Source organism: Artibeus jamaicensis, unplaced genomic scaffold (assembly GCF_021234435.1).
Source record: "Artibeus jamaicensis isolate MK-2021 breed Jamaican fruit bat unplaced genomic scaffold, CSHL_Jam_final contig_685, whole genome shotgun sequence".
In the NCBI taxonomy this organism is placed as follows: Eukaryota; Metazoa; Chordata; class Mammalia; order Chiroptera; family Phyllostomidae; genus Artibeus; species Artibeus jamaicensis.
In genome coordinates this window covers 28365162-28382840 of record NW_026521924.1, presented here as the reverse complement: position 1 = coordinate 28382840, position 17679 = coordinate 28365162, and the positions used below count along the sequence as shown (strand labels likewise).

Genomic DNA, 17679 nt, shown 5'->3' with positions numbered 1-17679 from the left:
TGTGCGTTTCAAAGTGGTTAAAACATTAATTATGTAGCTATTTATAACCACACCCTGGGTCCTTTAGTCTTCCAAGGCAGGATCTCGTGCCCTTCCATGCTGTGTCCTCCACTCACCCCAGCCCGAAGGTTGAGCGGAGCATGTGGGGGCAGAGCAGGAACAGAGACAGTGTCCCCGAGTTGGTGGAGAGCCACTGTCTTCCCTACAATAAACCTCTACACCTACCTCCAGTGAGCACTACGGGGGTTAGTGCGGGCCGGGAGGTCTGCACACCTGCAGACTGTGATGACCTACTGACAAGTCGGGACCTTGCCTACGGATCTGCGGCCTGGCCTTTGCCACTTGCTGAGTGTGAACTTGCACTCCGAACTTCTTGAGTCTCTCTTCAGAAGGAAACTCGTGTGGGATTCCCATCACCCCTCCGTCTCAGTCACCTTCTCTTCAACTGTTTCTAGGACTCTGCAACATAAGCGATCTTTTTGCACTAAAAGTGGGCGGGAGTCGGCGTGTGCCCGTCAGACACGTCTCCTGAGATTCTCAGCTGAGCCGAAGCGCTTCCAAACCCGAAGGCCCATTAAACTCCTCGTGTGAATGACTGACCCCCGGATTTTCCTTGTGGGGGCCAGAGCAGGAGCGGGGCAAGAGTTTGAAAATAAAACTGCTTCCTTGTGAAATAATATATTCTAGCCATAAGTGTTTGCGATGTACAGAATGTTGTAGGAATTGACCTGCAGTGGGTTTTCTGGTGGAAGGAGGTGTTCAGCTCATGAACAGATTTAAATCCGGCTGAATCCTGAGGCCACTGTGAATTTGCTGGTGTTCTCAGTGGAGTGGTTTTAAGGTTTTTCAAATCTTCTATGGCTTTTTTATATATCTAGTAGATCACACGTAGATATTCAATGTGTATATAAAGCCGAATTTCAACCAGCTTGATTACCAAGACCACCCCATTCTGGCGCATTTTTCTTCAACATCTCTTTCCACGTTTCAGAAGTGTCAATGCCTGGCCCACTCCCGAGAGCTCTAGTTTTCTAGTTCTCCATTTCCAGACCATTCTAGCACTACAGTTACTCTTTTAATCAACCGTGACGCCACGTAACTTACACAGTGGACGAGAACAGGAGAGGAAATGTCGTCCTCGGGGAGAGTCCAGTGTATGTGTGTATCGGCCTGGAAATACTGGGTTCATGGGCGGGAACGGGAAGTGCCCTGACCATGCTCTCTGCAGTGTGATTCACTGTATGAGCTTGCTGTGAGCGAGAGAGTGAAATAGATGCTAATTTAAAAATGCAGATGTTCTGCATTTGATTTCTATCAAGAGTTGAAATGTTGAGAGACAATTTAAAGAAATAATAAAGTGTCTTCCATTATTTAATAAGGTGTTTGGGGTTTTATGTCCCCCTTCCCTGTTGCTTTGAAGTTTGAGTTGCTTGGGTTCTGGGATTTTTTTTTCCCCCTCAAGCCATGTTTAGTTCCTTAATTACACTTTCTTCTCCATGAAACTCACAGGTAGTAAGAGCTGGCATTTGAGTGCTTACTGTGAGCTAGGCACTTTATTTTTTAATTTACTTTTTTTTTTTTAATAGTTTTCTCCTTTTTAAAAAAATACTGATTTTAGAGAGAGGGAGGAAGGGAGAGAGAAAAACACTGATTTGTTCTTCCACTTATTTATGCATTGATTGGTTAATTCTTGTATGTGCCCTGACCGAGGCTTGAACCTGCAACCTTAGAGTATTGGGACAACGATCTAACCAGTTGAGCTACCTGGCCAGGGTGTGAACCGGCACTTTACGATGCATGATCTTGTATAATAGCCTGAACCCTGCTGTAAGGTAAGTACTGCTGTGACCCCCCCATCATACAGACAGGAAGTGGGTGTGCAGAATTCAGCTCTGGTGCCCAGGAGAAATGACTGATGTTGCTAACAGTCATTAAATAGCTTGGAAGGATGATGTGAAAAAATTAATTGTATTTTTAATTCTTTCGATCCATTTAAATGCCTCAGGGAGGAAGTCAGTTTAATGCTAGCTTGTAATTAACAAAGCAAACAGGCGTCAGGCTCAGAGCCTCTGGCAGAATCTCAGCTAAGTTTTCAGTTACCTTCTTTTTGGTATAGGCTGTACTGGTTTTCTATCTACAGCCGTGACAAGAGATTCCTTTAAAAATCTAAAGTGTTTTTAAAAAATAATGGTTGACTCAAAAGCAAAATACATGGCAAAAATCTTAAGGGTGGTGTTAAGAGCAGCTATGGTTTGGGACATCCTGGCTGTACGTGCCTGTGACGCTGACGGCTCCACTGGGTTGGCCCCCTTGGGGTGGCTCAGCTGCTGGGGAAGAGACTGATCAGGTTTCTCCATTTCATGCCCTCTCTGAACAAATAAATACCCAGGCCTTGAGCCAGATCAGGGTCTAGGTGCTGGGTTTGGTTTTAGCTACAGCGTGGAAATGGCACCTGCTGTCCTGGCTGCAGCAGCAGCAGCTACCCTACAGGTGACTGCCGAGCCTGGGAAAGTGAAGGAAGCCAGACACATGCATCCACACCAGAGCGGAGACTTCAGGCAGATTGCTTCATTTGTATATGTAAATGACAAACATTTCAACATCATCGGGCCCACCAGCTGTACAATGTCGGCTCTGCTGCCAGCTCCCAGCACCCATCTGTGGCACCCGATGCTCCTGTACCCATGTCGGGGATGAGAGCTGTGGCAGACGATGCAGATTGACCCCCGATTTCCATTCACCCCTTCTCTTGGTAGTGGGAGATCTGAGTGGTAGACGTATGGCCACCCAGAATAAAAACTGCCTTAAAAATTCACTGATTGATAGAAGCATTGCTGGACAGGATAATGCTTCTTTCTTTTTATTTTCACTTAGAATAATGAGTTGATATCTTAGAATCCCCAAGTGACTAATTTTTAATCATGAACTTGTTGGTTTCAGTGTATTTTACTTGTTCCGGTGTGCATTATTATTGTCTTGGATGCTCAACTTCCCGTCTCTGGCCAGTAGGAGCCTCCTGTTTCCCGAATCCCTCCGACACGGCCCTGAAGTCTGATCGCTTCCTCGGGTTCTGGTGTGTCACGGTGCTTTAGGCTCCTCGGGTAGGTGTCCTGCCCGAGTCCTGGAATCAGATGTTTCTCCAAGTCCTGGGTCTGTTCACGGGGAAATGACATTGGGAGACTGTAGTCTGAACACTTGGGGAGCTGACTGTCGCTGTACTGTTTCTAGGTGTTTTCAGTGGGCAGAGGTAGGAACAGGTTGACGTTTCAGGAAAACAACACACAAGTCCATGCTTATACTTAAACTGAAATTCAGGACCACAGAGTTTCTGTCTTGCTCCCCCACACTGAGCATCCTGGTCCTCGAGGATTCCGGGGAAGCTACTGCTAATTTTGATGTCGCCTCCCATGACTAAAGCTGATCCTGACTGATGTGAGGGCACAGCGGGCCTGCAGTGGCCCTTGGAGAGTGTCGGTTATTCACTGGAGCTGGGGCGGAGGAAGGACGAGGCTCGGGGGCGGGAGGAGCATTTGCTGCGTGTGATGAACTGGTTGCTCGCTGCTCTATTAGGAAATGAAACATCAGGAGAGAAGCCAGCGGGGGATGAAATGTGGTTTAAATGCTGTTCCTCACCTTCCCCTCACCCCCCACCCCAGAGGGGCCTAGGGTCCTGCTGTTGACCTTTCCAGCCCTCCTTCCCACTCTCACTACTCTTGTCCACGCCCCTACGCACCATCGTTTCCCCGCATTGTTCGGCGTGGTCCGGGAGGCACTTCCTGTGCCGTGTCTTCTGCAGCTTCCTGATTTCATCCATGTCGGTATGTCCATTCTGGTCTCATTAATGCGCCCATACAGTCTCACTGCTGTATATATTCCACCGCATCATTGTACCAGCTTATCCGTTCTCCTAGCAACAATCATTTGTTTAGCTCGGATGTATCCAACATCTGGCTGTCACAAGTGTTCTTGTAGGTGTCTCCTGGGGGTAAGAATTTCTCTAAGGCAGGCCAGGGGTGGGTGAAGTTTTTTTGTAAATGACCAGACAGTGAGTATTTTCAGCTTTAGGAGCTAAGAGCCATACCCTCCAAAAGTATGTACTTATATAATGAGAGAAAACAATTTTTCACAGTTTTTTTTTAAAGATTTTATTTATTTATTTATCTTTAGAGGGGAAGGAGAGAGGGAGAGAAACATCAATGTACGGTTGCCTTTCATGCATCCCCTGCTGGGGACTGGCCTGCAACCCAGGCATGTGCCCTGGCTGGGAATGGAACCGCCATCCTCTGGTTCGCAGGCCTGTGCTCAATCCACTGAGCTACACCAGCCAGGGAGATTTTTCACAGTTTTTTAATTAAAAATTCAAGACTTTATTTATGGACAATGAAATTTACATTCCATATAATTTTCATGTCATGAAATACTTTTCTTTTGAAAAATTTTTTTTCCAAGTTTCAACCATTTGAAAATGTTAAAAACCATTCTTAGCCTTCCGGGGGCACAGCAGCAGGAGGGCGGGCCGCCCCGGGCAGCGGCCTGCCATCCTTGCTCTGTGGGGCGTGAGCCCAGGGGATGGCCGGGCGAAGGGGAGCAGGTTACAGGCATCTGTAACTGTCCTTGGCTTTGCCAGCTGCTCTTCCAATTCCTGTTGTCAGCTGGGATTGTCACCAGAGGATGAGACCTCCTGTTGCCCTTTGTATCAATTACATCGAATCTCCCCATTGAATGTGCTGCTCTAGTTCCGGTTTCATTTGTAATCACATTTTGAAAAGTGGTGATAACACACTGTGTGTTCCTTTTATTCCTTTATGGAAGAAATAAAAATATACATAAACAAGATATTTAAAGTTGCCCATAGTCCTTCCACTCAGAACCAAAGTTATAACCTGGCGCCTGTCCTTGCAGATTTCATCCTTAGAGGCATCGGGTTTGTTTTTGTTGTGACAGGAACCCCACCAGAAGTGGCACTGACAGTAATAACACACGTTACCTCACGCAGGGCCATCTGGAGGGGGTCAGTTCCAAGGCTGCTGAACTCGCTGGCCCAGCTGTGTCACCAAAAACTCACGGGGCCTTCTGTCTTTCCCCTCCGCCACCCTCGGCGTGCCGAGAGGTCTTCCCTCGAGGTCTCCAGCCGGCAGAGAGGCAGGCCCAGGCTCACGTCATCCGTCACATTATGGGAGGCAGAGGCCAGCCAGTGGAAAGAGGCTGTTTCCCTTCCTTGAATGTCTGTGTGACAGTGAGGGAGCACTTCCAGAAATTCCCTAAGATGTTGCTTCATTCTGCTGCCAGAATTGGGTCAAAGGCCTACCCTCCACCATTCCCAGGCGAGGGGGAGGGGCAGGACCAGGACAGCTTGGGCTGGGAACGGCCCACTTTCCCCTTGATGCATGTGGTCACCCATTATCCCCCCAAATGGGTTTTCTTAGCCAGGACGACAGGGCCCAGGGTAGAGAATGGTGGTTGGGTGGCAGCGTACAGGTCTGCCAAGAGCAGGGACTAATGGGTATTTGAGGAGTCCTATCTGAACTTTAAAGAAATACAAGATTTCTACTACTCTGATTCGTTTTTAGTCATTTTAGCATCTCAAACATTTAAGGAGAGGATGAAATTTTTCTCTCTCTAAAGATGGTAAGATGCAGCCTAACACTGTAAACATCTCCATACCCTAAATCTTTAATCGCTGGTATTTTATTATTTTCCCCACCAATTCGCTATCGATGGGCTCTTTTCAGCTTTTCCTCACTGTAGGTGTTGCCAAGGTGACTGCCCTTGGGGCGGAGCTCCGTGTGCACCTGTTCGCTCTGAAGGGAAATGCTGCGACAAGGCACAGGACGTTTCAGGCTTTTGAAAGGTGTCCCCTCGTTGTCCTCCAAAAAGGTCTAACCAGCCAGCCCTCCATCAGCAAGTAGTTTACTTTGCCACAGCATAAACCAGCTACATTTTTGTGGACTTTTTTTTTTTTTTTTGCGAAGCAAAGATCTATTTTCTTCCCCATTTGTATCAGGGAAATCAGTCTTCCTTCTTCTGTCATGTGTCCAGTGGGGTCCCCAAAACCCCACTCCACTGGTGTGAGAAATGGCAGGAACTAAAAGGAGGGCGTGTGGCTGCTCTTCCCTTCACACCTGCACTCTGACCATATTGTTCTTATTTTAAATACATGGCCTGGGGCCCCAGCTCGCGTGGCTCGGTTGAGCAGCATCCTGCAAAGTGAAAGGTTGCTGGTTCAATTCTGTCTGGGTCAGGGCGCATACAAGAGACAACCAATCAGTGTTTTTCTCCCTTTCTCCTTCCTTTCCCCTCTCTCTAAAAATAAATAAAACATTAAATAAAACATATGGCCTGGGGCCTTGAGGAACGACTTAATGAGTCTGGCCGCTGTATCCACAATGTTTCACATTCAATTTCCTACTTACCACAGGCCTCCATTCTGGAGGGAGTCGGGTGGGGCGAGGGGACTGCTCCCCTTTCCTGCCTTTAAAGTTCTAGTCCGTGGCAGAGCACTGCTGCTGAGACTCCTCCTCGTGCTTGAATCGGGCCAGTCCTAAGACTGGCATCCCATCCCTGCCTATAACTTGATGGCCATGGCCTGCTAAGGAGAAGCTGGCCACCCCTGTCCACCCTGGCTGTCCCCACCAAAGCAGAAGTAGGATCCTGTCTGCGGCCACCCTGCTGAGGACCCTGCCAGATGTGTGGGCCTCTGGGAATGTGGACCCAAGACCACGAGAGGCCACGTCTTGCTGATGGCACTGCTGCTGTGGGTCCAGAGAAGGGTCCCCACTCACACAAAGGCATCTGCAGGCAAACCACGGCCTGTCTTGGGGGACTGAGGGTGCTGAGGCCCTGCCCCCGGGCCTCACAGCAGCCAGGGCTTGGCCAGCATGCCCACTGTGAAGAGGTGGCCGGCTTGGGGGTGGGGCCGTTTCTGTGTTGCCTCTGGGCTGAGCATCTGAGCACCACCAGACTGTGGCACTGAGCCACCTCCTGCCTGGCCAGCCCAAACGTGATCTCTGCAGACCTAGGAAGAGCCAGCTCCTTTCCCTGGGAGGCCTCACACCCTGAGCCTCAGGGTTCCCAGGGGCCCTGCAACGACAGGGCTGCAGAGGGGACGCCAGGGGTGGGTCCTGCTGCTGGGCGTCCCGCTCCCCGGGCCAGGCACACGTGCCCAGTTCACTGGCTGAACTGCCGGTTTCCCCAGGGGTGCTAGCTTCACACTCTAGTCCTTTCTCTACATGCTGTGTGTAGCTCTGCTGTCCCCTTGCCCAGACCTCAAAGGGTTATAAGTATTCGAGAAGTTAGTTATGCTGGCTCTAAAAAAATCTTATAGGCATATATTACCTCAAATAATAGAATTATTAGATATGCTAAAGGCAGACAGCAGGAAGTTTTGATTCTCAGGCAGACTTTAGAAAAAATACATCAGAAAAATATATCTTTGTAGAGTTTTGCCTGCTCCAAAGGTTTCTAGCCAGACAGACAGACGACTGAAGCAACAAGGATCACTCCCGTTTCTGTGGAAATGCTCTTCTGGGCTGGGCCCTCACTCGACCAGCAGGGGGCAGAAGAGGACCGAAGGAGACCCAGGCCAGTGCTGGTACCTGCTGGGGAGGTGCCCCCAGCCCCACAGCCCAACCTTGAGGCCTTCCACCAAGCCCCCCACATGCTTCTCTACCAGTGTCATTTTCAGGTCTCAGCTAAAAGTGGCAGGCCAGACAGGACCTGGTGACAGGGGCCGGTCTGAATTGAAAAGAACCTGTTTTTACTGCTCATTCTCTGAACTCCAAAAAAATGCTTGTTTTTTTCTGGCAAACTATTGAGTTTACAATGCAGCTTCCACCTCCGAGATCAGATCCTGAGTTTTAGGGGAGAAAGTAAACTACTTGTGAGTTGGGGGTGAGAGAAACAGTCTGGTCTCAGACCCTGGCCCACCCCCCACCTCATGAGGACACAGGACCCCCCTCTTGCTTTTCCACTAAAAGGAAACAGGAAATGATGAGACCAGAGTTATGCCCACATCAATCCTCCAGTGGGGTATCGGGTGGAGTAAAAGAATCCTGTTTGCCTCAAATTATGGGGTTAAGAAGAGATTACATAAACAAAAACGATCATATTTTAGCTCTATCAAGTACAAACTTTTCATGCACAAAAAGGAAACCACGTGCTTCCTGCCGGACTGGCCTTACATTTCCAGGGAAAGGGAGGGGGTTGGGGGAGGGGCCTGGCTTCGTGGGCTGGACGCATGAGTCCTCAAAGGGTCCCGAGATCAGTCTTTCCTGACTCCCAGAGCCACGCTGCCTGAGGCAAAAGAGATGGACGTGTACTTGTGGCCAGCCCAGGGTCTGAGCTGGCCCCTGGGTCCCCACAGAGAGCCAAGGGTGTGCACACAGTGAATGAAACCACCCAGAGGGTGACACGTCCCAGCTCCAGCTGGCACCCTGAGCCACACGAGGTAATTGCCAACAGCCTGGAGATGGGCAAAGGCAAGCAAACAAGGCTTTTTACAGGGCAGGTGAGGAGCGGGTGTGAGAGTCGGCAACTCCATTTCACCTGGACATGACTGGCCGCTCGGAACCCTGCATGGGAGGGAGAGAGAGCAAGCACTTGGTAAAGGGACTGGGTCCTGGGGTCGCAGTGGCTGCCTGGGGACTACAGGTGAGGATCAGATGCACTGGCTGGAGTGTGGGGAGAGGCAGCAGACTCTGGACCCAGCTCCATGTGTGGGTGAGCTGGGACCCCTGCATGGGTGACAAGTGGCACCCAAGAGTAGAGAATTGGGAGAGGGAGGAAATGTCGATTAGCAGTGAAGGTGGCCGCAGGTAAGCGGTGGGCAGGCTCCACGCAGCCCAGGAAAAGGGGCCTCTGGACAAACAAGGACTCCTAACAGAGGGAATCAAGGTGAGGAAGGCAACCGCTGGGCTTGCACCACTTGGTTCAAGTGCATGAATTTCAAGGAAATCAGGCAGTGGCTGCTGGCCCACATAAGCCCCGACCTCTAGCTCTTTCCTCTAGGGGGCAGTCTGACCCCACAGAAAAGGCACTCCCCCAGCCCCAGCCCCAGCCCCAGCCCCAGCCCCAGCCCCAGCCCCAGCCCCAGCCCCAGCCCCAGCCCCAGCCCCAGCAGCTTCCACAGGGGCTCAGGGGAAGGGCCTGCGCAGGTGTGCTGGTTACCAGTGTAAACATTCACAGTATTCCCAGAGAAGGCGGTGGCTGCCTGCCACCCAGGGGGACAGCCTGTGAGGTGCCAGCCAGAGGTACAGCAGAAAAAGGTCACTCGGTTTTTCTTTCTCGGGGTGTACAAGGAACATCACCAAGGGGAGTGTGAGGTTTTCAAGGTTTCTGGGCCTGCCACTTGGGTCAGACTTGCTGCCGTCGAGGCCCCAGGTGCCTTGATGATGAGGAGGCAAGTGGCAGCTGGCTCCTCGCCCAGCTGGCTCCTGGGGTCTCGGTGGTGGCAGCAGCTGGGCATGGTGGACTGCAAACCAGCGCCCAAGGACACCCAGTCAGGGCAGCTTCCACAGCAGGGCTCCTCCTCTCGGGGCCTCAGCTGGACATATGACTGTTTGCCTCGGCTACAGAAGCAAAAGGAGACTTCTACCTAGACAGGTGTTCCCTCTGACCTGCAAGCTGGGAGCCACGCTGCAAGCAGAGGTCCAGCTCGGTGAGGAGAAGAGCGATGGCGTTTCAGAAGCCAGCTGGCTCTGCAGGCCTGCACGGTCCGGGTGACGAGCACCTTGGCTGCCTCAGGCTCTCATCTTCCCTGAAGGGGCCGCCAAATGCAGGTGCCCTGCTGCCCTTGCTGAGTGTCCATCCTGGGGGCCAGGCAGAGGTGCTGCTCCGTCACAGCAGCTCCTGCTCGTCGTCCTCGGAGCCAGAGGGGCCCTGGCGCACCTCTTCGTACCACTTGTTGGTGAGGGTTTTCATCTGTATGCGCCCATGGTGGAGGTCCTGAGGCAGGAGACACAACCAAGCCAGTGGGTCAGGGTCAGGGTCAGGGTAGAGGAAGAAGAGGAGCTGCTTTGTACCTTGTGGGGGGATGGGAGGCAGGGACCATGGCCCCACACAGTTTCAAAGCATGAACTAAGCCAGCTGGGATTCTTCTTTGTGGGGGTGGAGGTAACAGGTGTCACTCAGAACCAGGAGGAGTGGGAGACAGGGTGGCAGGGTGTTCCGAACTGTGGCTCTGGAACCAGACACTCCTGGGCTCTCCTCTCGGCTTTGCCTCATACTGGCTGTGTGACCTCAGGGGGCTATCTTACCTCTCTGGGCCACGGCCTCCCCAGCTGTCAAGTGAGAGAACAGCCACCTCTACTGGGATTGTTGGGAGGACGAACCAGAGCAACTGTGAACGCCATGTGGTGTGGCTGGTAGTGGGAGCTCACACACCGCACCGGGACTGCCGCCAGTGGGAAATGGGGGCGGCAGCCAGAAGAACCCCAGCCCACCCCGAGGCCTGCAGAGGGCAGGGTGACTGGTTTGCAAAGCAGGCCCAAGCCGGGCCCCGAGACTGCCTCCCACCCGGTCAGTCTCTCAGAGGCCAGTGGTGCCCGGAATGATGGAACGGGTGCCTGAACTCGGGCCCCTGCCTGTGGCCCTGGCGGGTCTGAAATTCCTCAGCACAGATTCAGTAGCCAATCAATGTTCCGAGTCTATCATCCAGGAAAAGCAAACTGTGCTAACAAGTCTATTATTAAACTAGCACTAAATCCGGCAGCAAAGGAAAAACAGCAGATGCGATCCCGGGAAGGAGAGCCAAGCGGGAGGGGGTGGCCTGGCCTCCCCTCCCCAACACAGCTTGTGAGCCTCGCCTCCCCGTCCCCCTTGGCCAGTGCTGGTTCTGAGGGAGGAAGGCAAGGGACCCTCAGCCATGTGGCGCTGGCCTGTGTCCCACCTCCTGGGTCAGCCGACGTGTGAAGAAGGGGTTCAGGTACTTGGCGTCCAGCCACAGGAAGCCTTTGAGGTCCTGCCGCCTGACGTAGTGGGCTTCGTACTCCTCCTCCGTGAGCTCCGACAGGTGCTCCGACTCCACGGTGTTGCCCTGCGGGGAGGCAGCGAGTGCGGGCCGGCAGATGGGACGGCATCTTCCTGGCAGCCTGCGCCACCCTAGCAGCCCTTCACCCCTGGCCACCCGTGTCCCCAGCCCCGCCTGCACTTCCGAGTCCATGCAGTGTGTCTGTGGGCAGCATGGGGCTTGCTGGGAGCCTGCAGGGAGGCAGGAAGGTTTGTAAAAACATGACAGATACCCAGGAATAAACCAGAACTGGGAATAAATCAGAAGTTCTGGGCTGGCGCTGGGCTTGGTCTGTAAGCTTCCAGGAGACTTCCAGGTGTGGGTCCGTGCTGGGGAGAGAAGGCACACAGACCATCCCAGCAGGAACCACGGGGGAATGACAGTGCCTGCACGGGGCACAGCAGGCCTGGACGGCGAGTGGGCCTCACTAACTGGACCAGCTCGGCCCAGCCCCGGCCTCTGCAGGCGGCCGCACGGCCTGAACGCTGGTGCGCTGCTCTGCTGCGCAAGTTGCGCCACAGCCACAGCCTGCTGGCCGGGCCTGTGCTGATTCACAGGGCCTGTGAGCCCCCGGAACGCTGGGCCCACTCGCAGAGTCCCTGATTCAGGGCTTCTGGGACGGGGCCCAAGTGTATGCGTTCCTAACAAGTTCCTCATGACGCTGCTGGCCCAGGAGCCCACCCTGGGGACCCCGGTGGACCGTGAAGAGAGAAGGCTCTGGACTCTGTGTGACCTTGGCTCTGTGACGGGGCCTCTCTGTGCCTCGGTGCTCTCACCTGCGTGAGGGGCGTGACAAGAGCCTCTGCTTCCTGCAGGTCATCAGGTGACCTGCCACAGTCCGAGGAGACAAGCACTGTGCCTGCGCCACAGGACACTCCCTGAACGGCATGTGCTTCCTTGGAGCAAACATCCTGCCTCTACTAGAGCCTGGGGGTGGGGGCGGGTGGGTGGTTCCAGTGGTGTTGGTTCACCGAGTGTGGTTGCAGGACCTGCACCGGGCAACCTGTTAGGTGTGCACATTCTTTCCAGCCCCACCCCAGACCTATAGGGCTCTGCAGACCTGCCTGGATTCTGACACCCACTGACCGGTTTCGGACCTACACTCGAGCTTTCGGTGAGATGGAGGTGGGTGGGTGGGGGTGGGGGAAGGGCCGCTGAGAGAGAGAGAGAGAGAGAGAGAGAGAGGCAGCCAGACACCACGTCCTCTGAAGGTTTCTTTCCAGCAGCACAGCCAGACCCGGGCTTCCCACATGAGAAGTGGGCGGTACATCCCTGTGCCCTGTCTCCTGGCAGAGGATTTCTGTGCCATCCGTGACCAAAGTTACTGAGGCAACTAGAAAAAGATGCATTTATGGAAATTCATGTGTGGGGGGCAGTGGGGGAGCTGGTGCAGAAAGGCGGAGAGGCCTGGGTGGCTCTGGCTCCTGTCGGAGAGCCTGGCTTGGCACATGGGGCCTGAGGGGGGCACACAGGGCAGGGAAGCAGGGAAGGCACAACTACGGCTGCCTTGGGAGGGGCGGCCCGCCGGCAGGAGCGGCTGCCGGCAAGAGGGTGGCAGGGGTGCGGGGCCCCAGTGGGCACCCCAGTCCCCAGTTAGGCCCTTGACAGGCTTCAGTACAGGGCACCTCTAACGGCCCCCAAAGCCTCCTTCCCCACTCAGGCCCCAGCAGGACGCTGTCGTGAGCACTGGGGATGAGGTGGTGTCGAAACCATCCGGTGTCAGGCCCTGACGTGGCGGACGGTTACTGGCAGGGGAGGAGCATTACTGGGAGAGTCTGACACTGGCCCATGCTCCCCGTCCACAACCTCGTGGCTTCACCAGACCACAGGGCTGACAGACAAGCCACCCAAAGAGCTATGCTTCAGAACCTTGTCTGGTTGGGCGGCTACACCTGTGTGTGCGTCTGTGTGTGCGTGAAGGTGCCGAGCATCCTCAAATTGTGTCTCACGTCCCCATTTCCTGGCAGTCGGTGGGGAACAGCCCTCTGCCCCACCCCGCCCAGGGCCCACCGAGCACTAACCATCTTCTCTGTCTTGCTGAGGTTGACGTCCTTCCTGTTCCGGCGACGCGCCTTGGCGTCCTCGATGTCCATGAGGCGGATGAGGGGCATGGTGCTGCCGCCCAGCAGCAGGATGGTGAAGAGCACGATGACGATCGTGGTGGTGCCGATGAGCTGCCGCTTCTCCATGGGTTCCAGGTCCAGGTGCAGGCTCAGGGCGTAGGGGATGGCACCCCGCAGGCCTGGGGGGACAGTGAAGGGCGTGAGAGGAGAGGGCAGCGGCACCCTGACCCGGTTCTCTGGGGAGAGCGCAGCATCATGGCCAGCCGAACATCCTACCCACCGCGCTGGAGAGCACGAACATCCGTGAGGCTCTGGGGTGGGAGAAAAGCAGGCTGCAGAGAGGTGGGGCCCGGGGGAAGCCTCCCTTCATTCCCACTTCACAGCCTAGTTGGGCAGATCAAGTGAGCTGCTCTGTGCCGGCCGTGAAGTGCAGCACGCACACGCACACGTATTTATCCAGCCCAATGCTCACGTTTAGAAACACGAGGGCCAGTGCATGCAGACCAGGTCTTCCCTGTGCGTGTGCCGGCCCTGTGCCGAGTGCTCTGTGCACGCAGCCTCGTTTGCTCTTCACAGGAAACTGTAAAGCAGGTCCTGTTACTCCCCACAATCCACTCACGAGACTGAGACTACGTCCTCCCAGGGCCTCCCAGCCTGGACAACAACACAGACAGCGCCCCCTGCTGTGCAGCTCCTGGCAGCACCGACAGGCTTGGGGCCCAGAGTGACTTCTGGCTCAAGAGGCACACTCATTTCCAAGGGGCGCTGACCACATGTGCCCTCTACACGGTGTGCGCCTCTGCAAGAGGCATCTTCCCTCCACATGATTCATTCAAGGCTGGACTCACCACTGAACCACATGATGAACATCATCTTCGGGGTGATTTTATGATCACGGAAGAAATTCAGAAGGTAGGAGAGAGGGAAAATGTTCACCGCTCTGCCGAACAGCACAAGCACCTGTTAACAGCGACAAACACGTCTTAGACGGAAATCTCTGGTGCTTCGAGTTGAAGCTCGTTGCGGCTCACACAGGCCTTGTGGTACACCCACTCCAAGTAGTGCGCGCCCCTCGGTTATAACAGGCGCAAATGACAACACCGCACTACTCAGAAACCTGGCTGGGTGGGTTGTCCCTCTTGTCTGGTTTCTGCATGTCCGGGAAAAGGTGAAGTTTGTACACTGCATCTCAGCAGTCAGAAGGAGAGGACCAACAACGTGTCCGCGCTGGCGTCACTGGTGACAGAACAGAACTGAACGTGGCCAAGAAGCCAAGCAGACGCACCCAGGTTAGTTTGAGGGCAGTCTAACTCCCCCACAGGCGCTGCGCCAGGCCACGTGGCTGTGCTCGTCCTCCCGAAGGGCTAGTTCTGCAAGGACGGACGGGGTGGTGCTGCTTCTCCAGCGGACCTGCTTCTCGGGGAAGGAGGGAAGGCTGGGAAGGGCCGGCCCATGCTCATGAACGCTGCTCCCTGAGCCAAAGGAACATGTCGGCTGGTTCTAAAAGGAGGTCGCACAACCCAGCCAGCTGCTTGCCACGGCTTTTGGTTGCTGACCATCTCCAAAAGCATGTTTGTTTTGATAAAACACAGCTTTATGTAGTTTAAATCTTCTCTAAGTGGGCACTTAGATCTACTTATTAATTACTTCCATTTTTTCAGTCTCGAAAGGGAGAATATACACAAGGACATAACATAGGCTCTAAGTTCCTCCTTCCAACCAGCAGGAACTGAGTGTGCTGTGCAGCGGGGGTGCCTTGGATGGTCAAGTTGATAATGGCTCCTAGTCATCTGACATTTATATGCCAGACAATGCGCTCAGCATTTTCTACGTGTTATCATGTTAAATTTAGACCCCTGCAATGGCCTTCCGGAGTAGGTGGCACTGTCTCCATTTCAGGAACAAGAAAAGGGAGACACAGGGGGGTTAAGCAGCTGGCCCGAATCTAGTCCCCACTCTAGGCCCCCTCCCTCCTCCCTCTCCTCCCAGCCCACAGCCAACACGGCCGGCACCCAGATTTCCGTTCCCACACTCATGTTGCAGTTCAACCCAAAGTGGCCCCTAGTGCCCAGTGCCCACCCTAGAGACTCATACTTTCTGAAAAGCCTTGCTGCTGTCCTCTTGTCCTGAAACCCGAATTTGGAGGACACCAGTGACAAAAGCCACGTGCTCCTGCTGATCGAGGGGTGAAAGACCCCAGGGGGCCAGGAGAAGCATCTTTTTCCTGAGGGCTCCTCATCCCCTCTGTGTCTCGGGTCCCCGCACGCCAGACGGGCAGGCCTCCGGGCGTGCCCCCCGCAGACGACTGTGCACAGCAACAGTCCGCCTCCCGAGAGCTGTGCCCAGGACGTGGGGCTGGCAGTAACAGTTAACTGCAGGTGAATTGCGATAATTCAACAGTAGTAAAGTAGACTTCTTACACGCCTTATTACCATAGGATCTAAAAAGGCGACAGGGACCAAGTCGGGGATAGAGGATGGATCCGCAGGAGGGCCCACGGAGATGCAGAACACGGGCAGGCGACCGGGGCACACCACGCTCAACGCCAACCGGTCAGGAGCCACTCATGTCACTCTGATCGGGTGCCTGGGGGAGCTGGGCCTTTCTCTCAGATGCCAAACTGTTCTTTTCCCCACAAGGATCTGCTTCTGCTGCAAATGATTAAGCTTCTACTTTCCTTTTTTAGAGGCGCATTTTAATTTGTCTCCTCTGCCACCCCCAGTGCAATCAGAACAGTTTCCTGAGCCTTCCTGGTGGTGAGCGGCACCTGGGATGAGTCCCCTGGGTGGTGCTCCAGGGGCGCAAGTGAGGAGCTGGTATCTTTACTTGAAACAAGTGTCCAAGGTCATGCTTCTGCGTGGACACGTCTGGGGGAGCCAGAGTAGGAAATACATGCCTTACAAGCTACCCGGAAAACACAGAAAAGAAAAAGCAACGTCCCCAGTTCTATAAGCACTGGGAACACTTGGCTAAATTTTCTTTACATATTTTCTTTTTTCTATGCATAATGATTTTACATGGTTATGCTCAAATCCATATTCAATTCTGAAATCTGCTTTTACCACCTATCATAAAAATTCATAAGCTTGTACTTTTAAATAAAGAAGCCCATAATATTCAAGACCATTTAAAATTTTAAAAGAAACTAAATTCCTTTTCTGCGGATATTCATTCATTAAGTTCCATCCCTTTACTGTATGTTTATGATTTTTTAACAAAAGAAACTTTAAACAAAAGCATGTCTATGTAGCTGTTGACTTCGAAGAGTTAACAGTTACATGAATGAATCCAGAACGGGTGGTTACTGAGCTGTGAATAAATAATTAAATAAAAACGAGGAAAATACTTACTATGCACCAGACGACAAAGGAAATTTCAAACTTGTGAGGGAAACTAAAAATGGACAGGCCAAGAAACGCAAACACACATGTTTCTGAAACAAACCAAAGAATGGATTATTCAGTCCCGACTATTTCTTCCGAGACTTAACAAATTGTTAAACAAGCGTTCACACGTTAGTCAGAACCCAGTGTAACTCTGGGCTTGTTTTCTGGGACATCCTGCAATTGCTACCTAGTGAAGCTTGTCCTACAATTCTCTCTTTCTCTGTCACCCAAGTGACATGTGCTTGCTACTCAGAATCTCCTGATTTAATGAGGCAACTGTCAAGTACTCTTGCAAATTAGCACTCAGTCCACTTGCTGAACACTGATTAGCAAGGATCCCAGCAGCTGGCAAAGTGGCAAGAAGTCAGAGCCGAAGGCTGCAGGGGCCACGTGACCAGTGTGTCAGGGCCCTTTACTATCTTCTTGGCCAGAGTGGACCAAGCCACATGCTGGACCTCACATACTTAACGCCACTGCAGGTTTAGGAGACGGCTCACCCTGCAGGGTTTGCAGGGAGAGACACATTTCTGGCCCCTGGCTTCACTCGACAAGCCCGAGTCCAACATGTACACATGTTGTACAAGCAGTGGGGGTGTATCTTAAAGAAAAGCACTTTGCCCATGTCCAGCACTGGGTCCCTGCTTAAACTGCGATGCCCCCAGACAGCCTCGTAACCAGGGAGAAAAGGCCATTTTTAAATAGCTGAACATCATAATACGGTGAGGCTGCTTTAAAAGCATTTCGGCCCTGTTTTTTCCCTCAGATGTGTATACTTTTAGAGCAAGTCACAAGCTGGACAGTAGACCCACCCCTCTCCTCCTTGAATTTTCTTCTGATCCATTAAATATTTTTTGTGATCTTTCCAAATAGGCTCATTTAGAACACACTGAGATCTATGTTATGCTTTTCTTTGGCAGCATAACACTCGTGTAGGCAAAAGTAGATTTACGCAAAGCAGTTTATTCTTGTATTGTCATCATTTATTATTGTGTTAGTTTCCATATGAACAGCTGTACACTCACCTTTGCCCCACCCCATTTGGGAATTTAATGGTTAATTTAATGAATCCTTTGTCGTTGCTTATTTCAACTGTTTCTACTTCTAATATTACAAACAACAATAAACGTAATTCTGCACAGGCCACATTCCTGGTGGTAGAACGGTGGGTCAAAGGGCATGAGCCTTGTAAACTCAGACATGCCCAAATTCAGACTCTCCAGAGCTG

At 52.8% G+C, this 17679-nt stretch overlaps 1 protein-coding gene across 1 annotated transcript in view; it reads right to left on the bottom strand.

Moving 5' to 3' along the window:
• Window positions 1-9092: 9092 nt before the first annotated feature.
• The window catches only part of SLC9A8 (solute carrier family 9 member A8), a 61660-nt gene continuing 53073 nt past the window's right edge, over window positions 9093-17679 (bottom strand). Inside the window, exons 12-16 of the mRNA XM_037167154.2 lie at window positions 16419-16501; window positions 13917-14028; window positions 13027-13247; window positions 10886-11032; window positions 9093-9942 (exon numbers count right to left, since the gene is read on the bottom strand). Of these exons, the coding sequence (XP_037023049.2) occupies window positions 9835-9942; window positions 10886-11032; window positions 13027-13247; window positions 13917-14028; window positions 16419-16501 (671 nt within the window). The 3' untranslated portion in view covers window positions 9093-9834. The remainder of the gene's footprint in view (window positions 9943-10885; window positions 11033-13026; window positions 13248-13916; window positions 14029-16418; window positions 16502-17679) is intronic.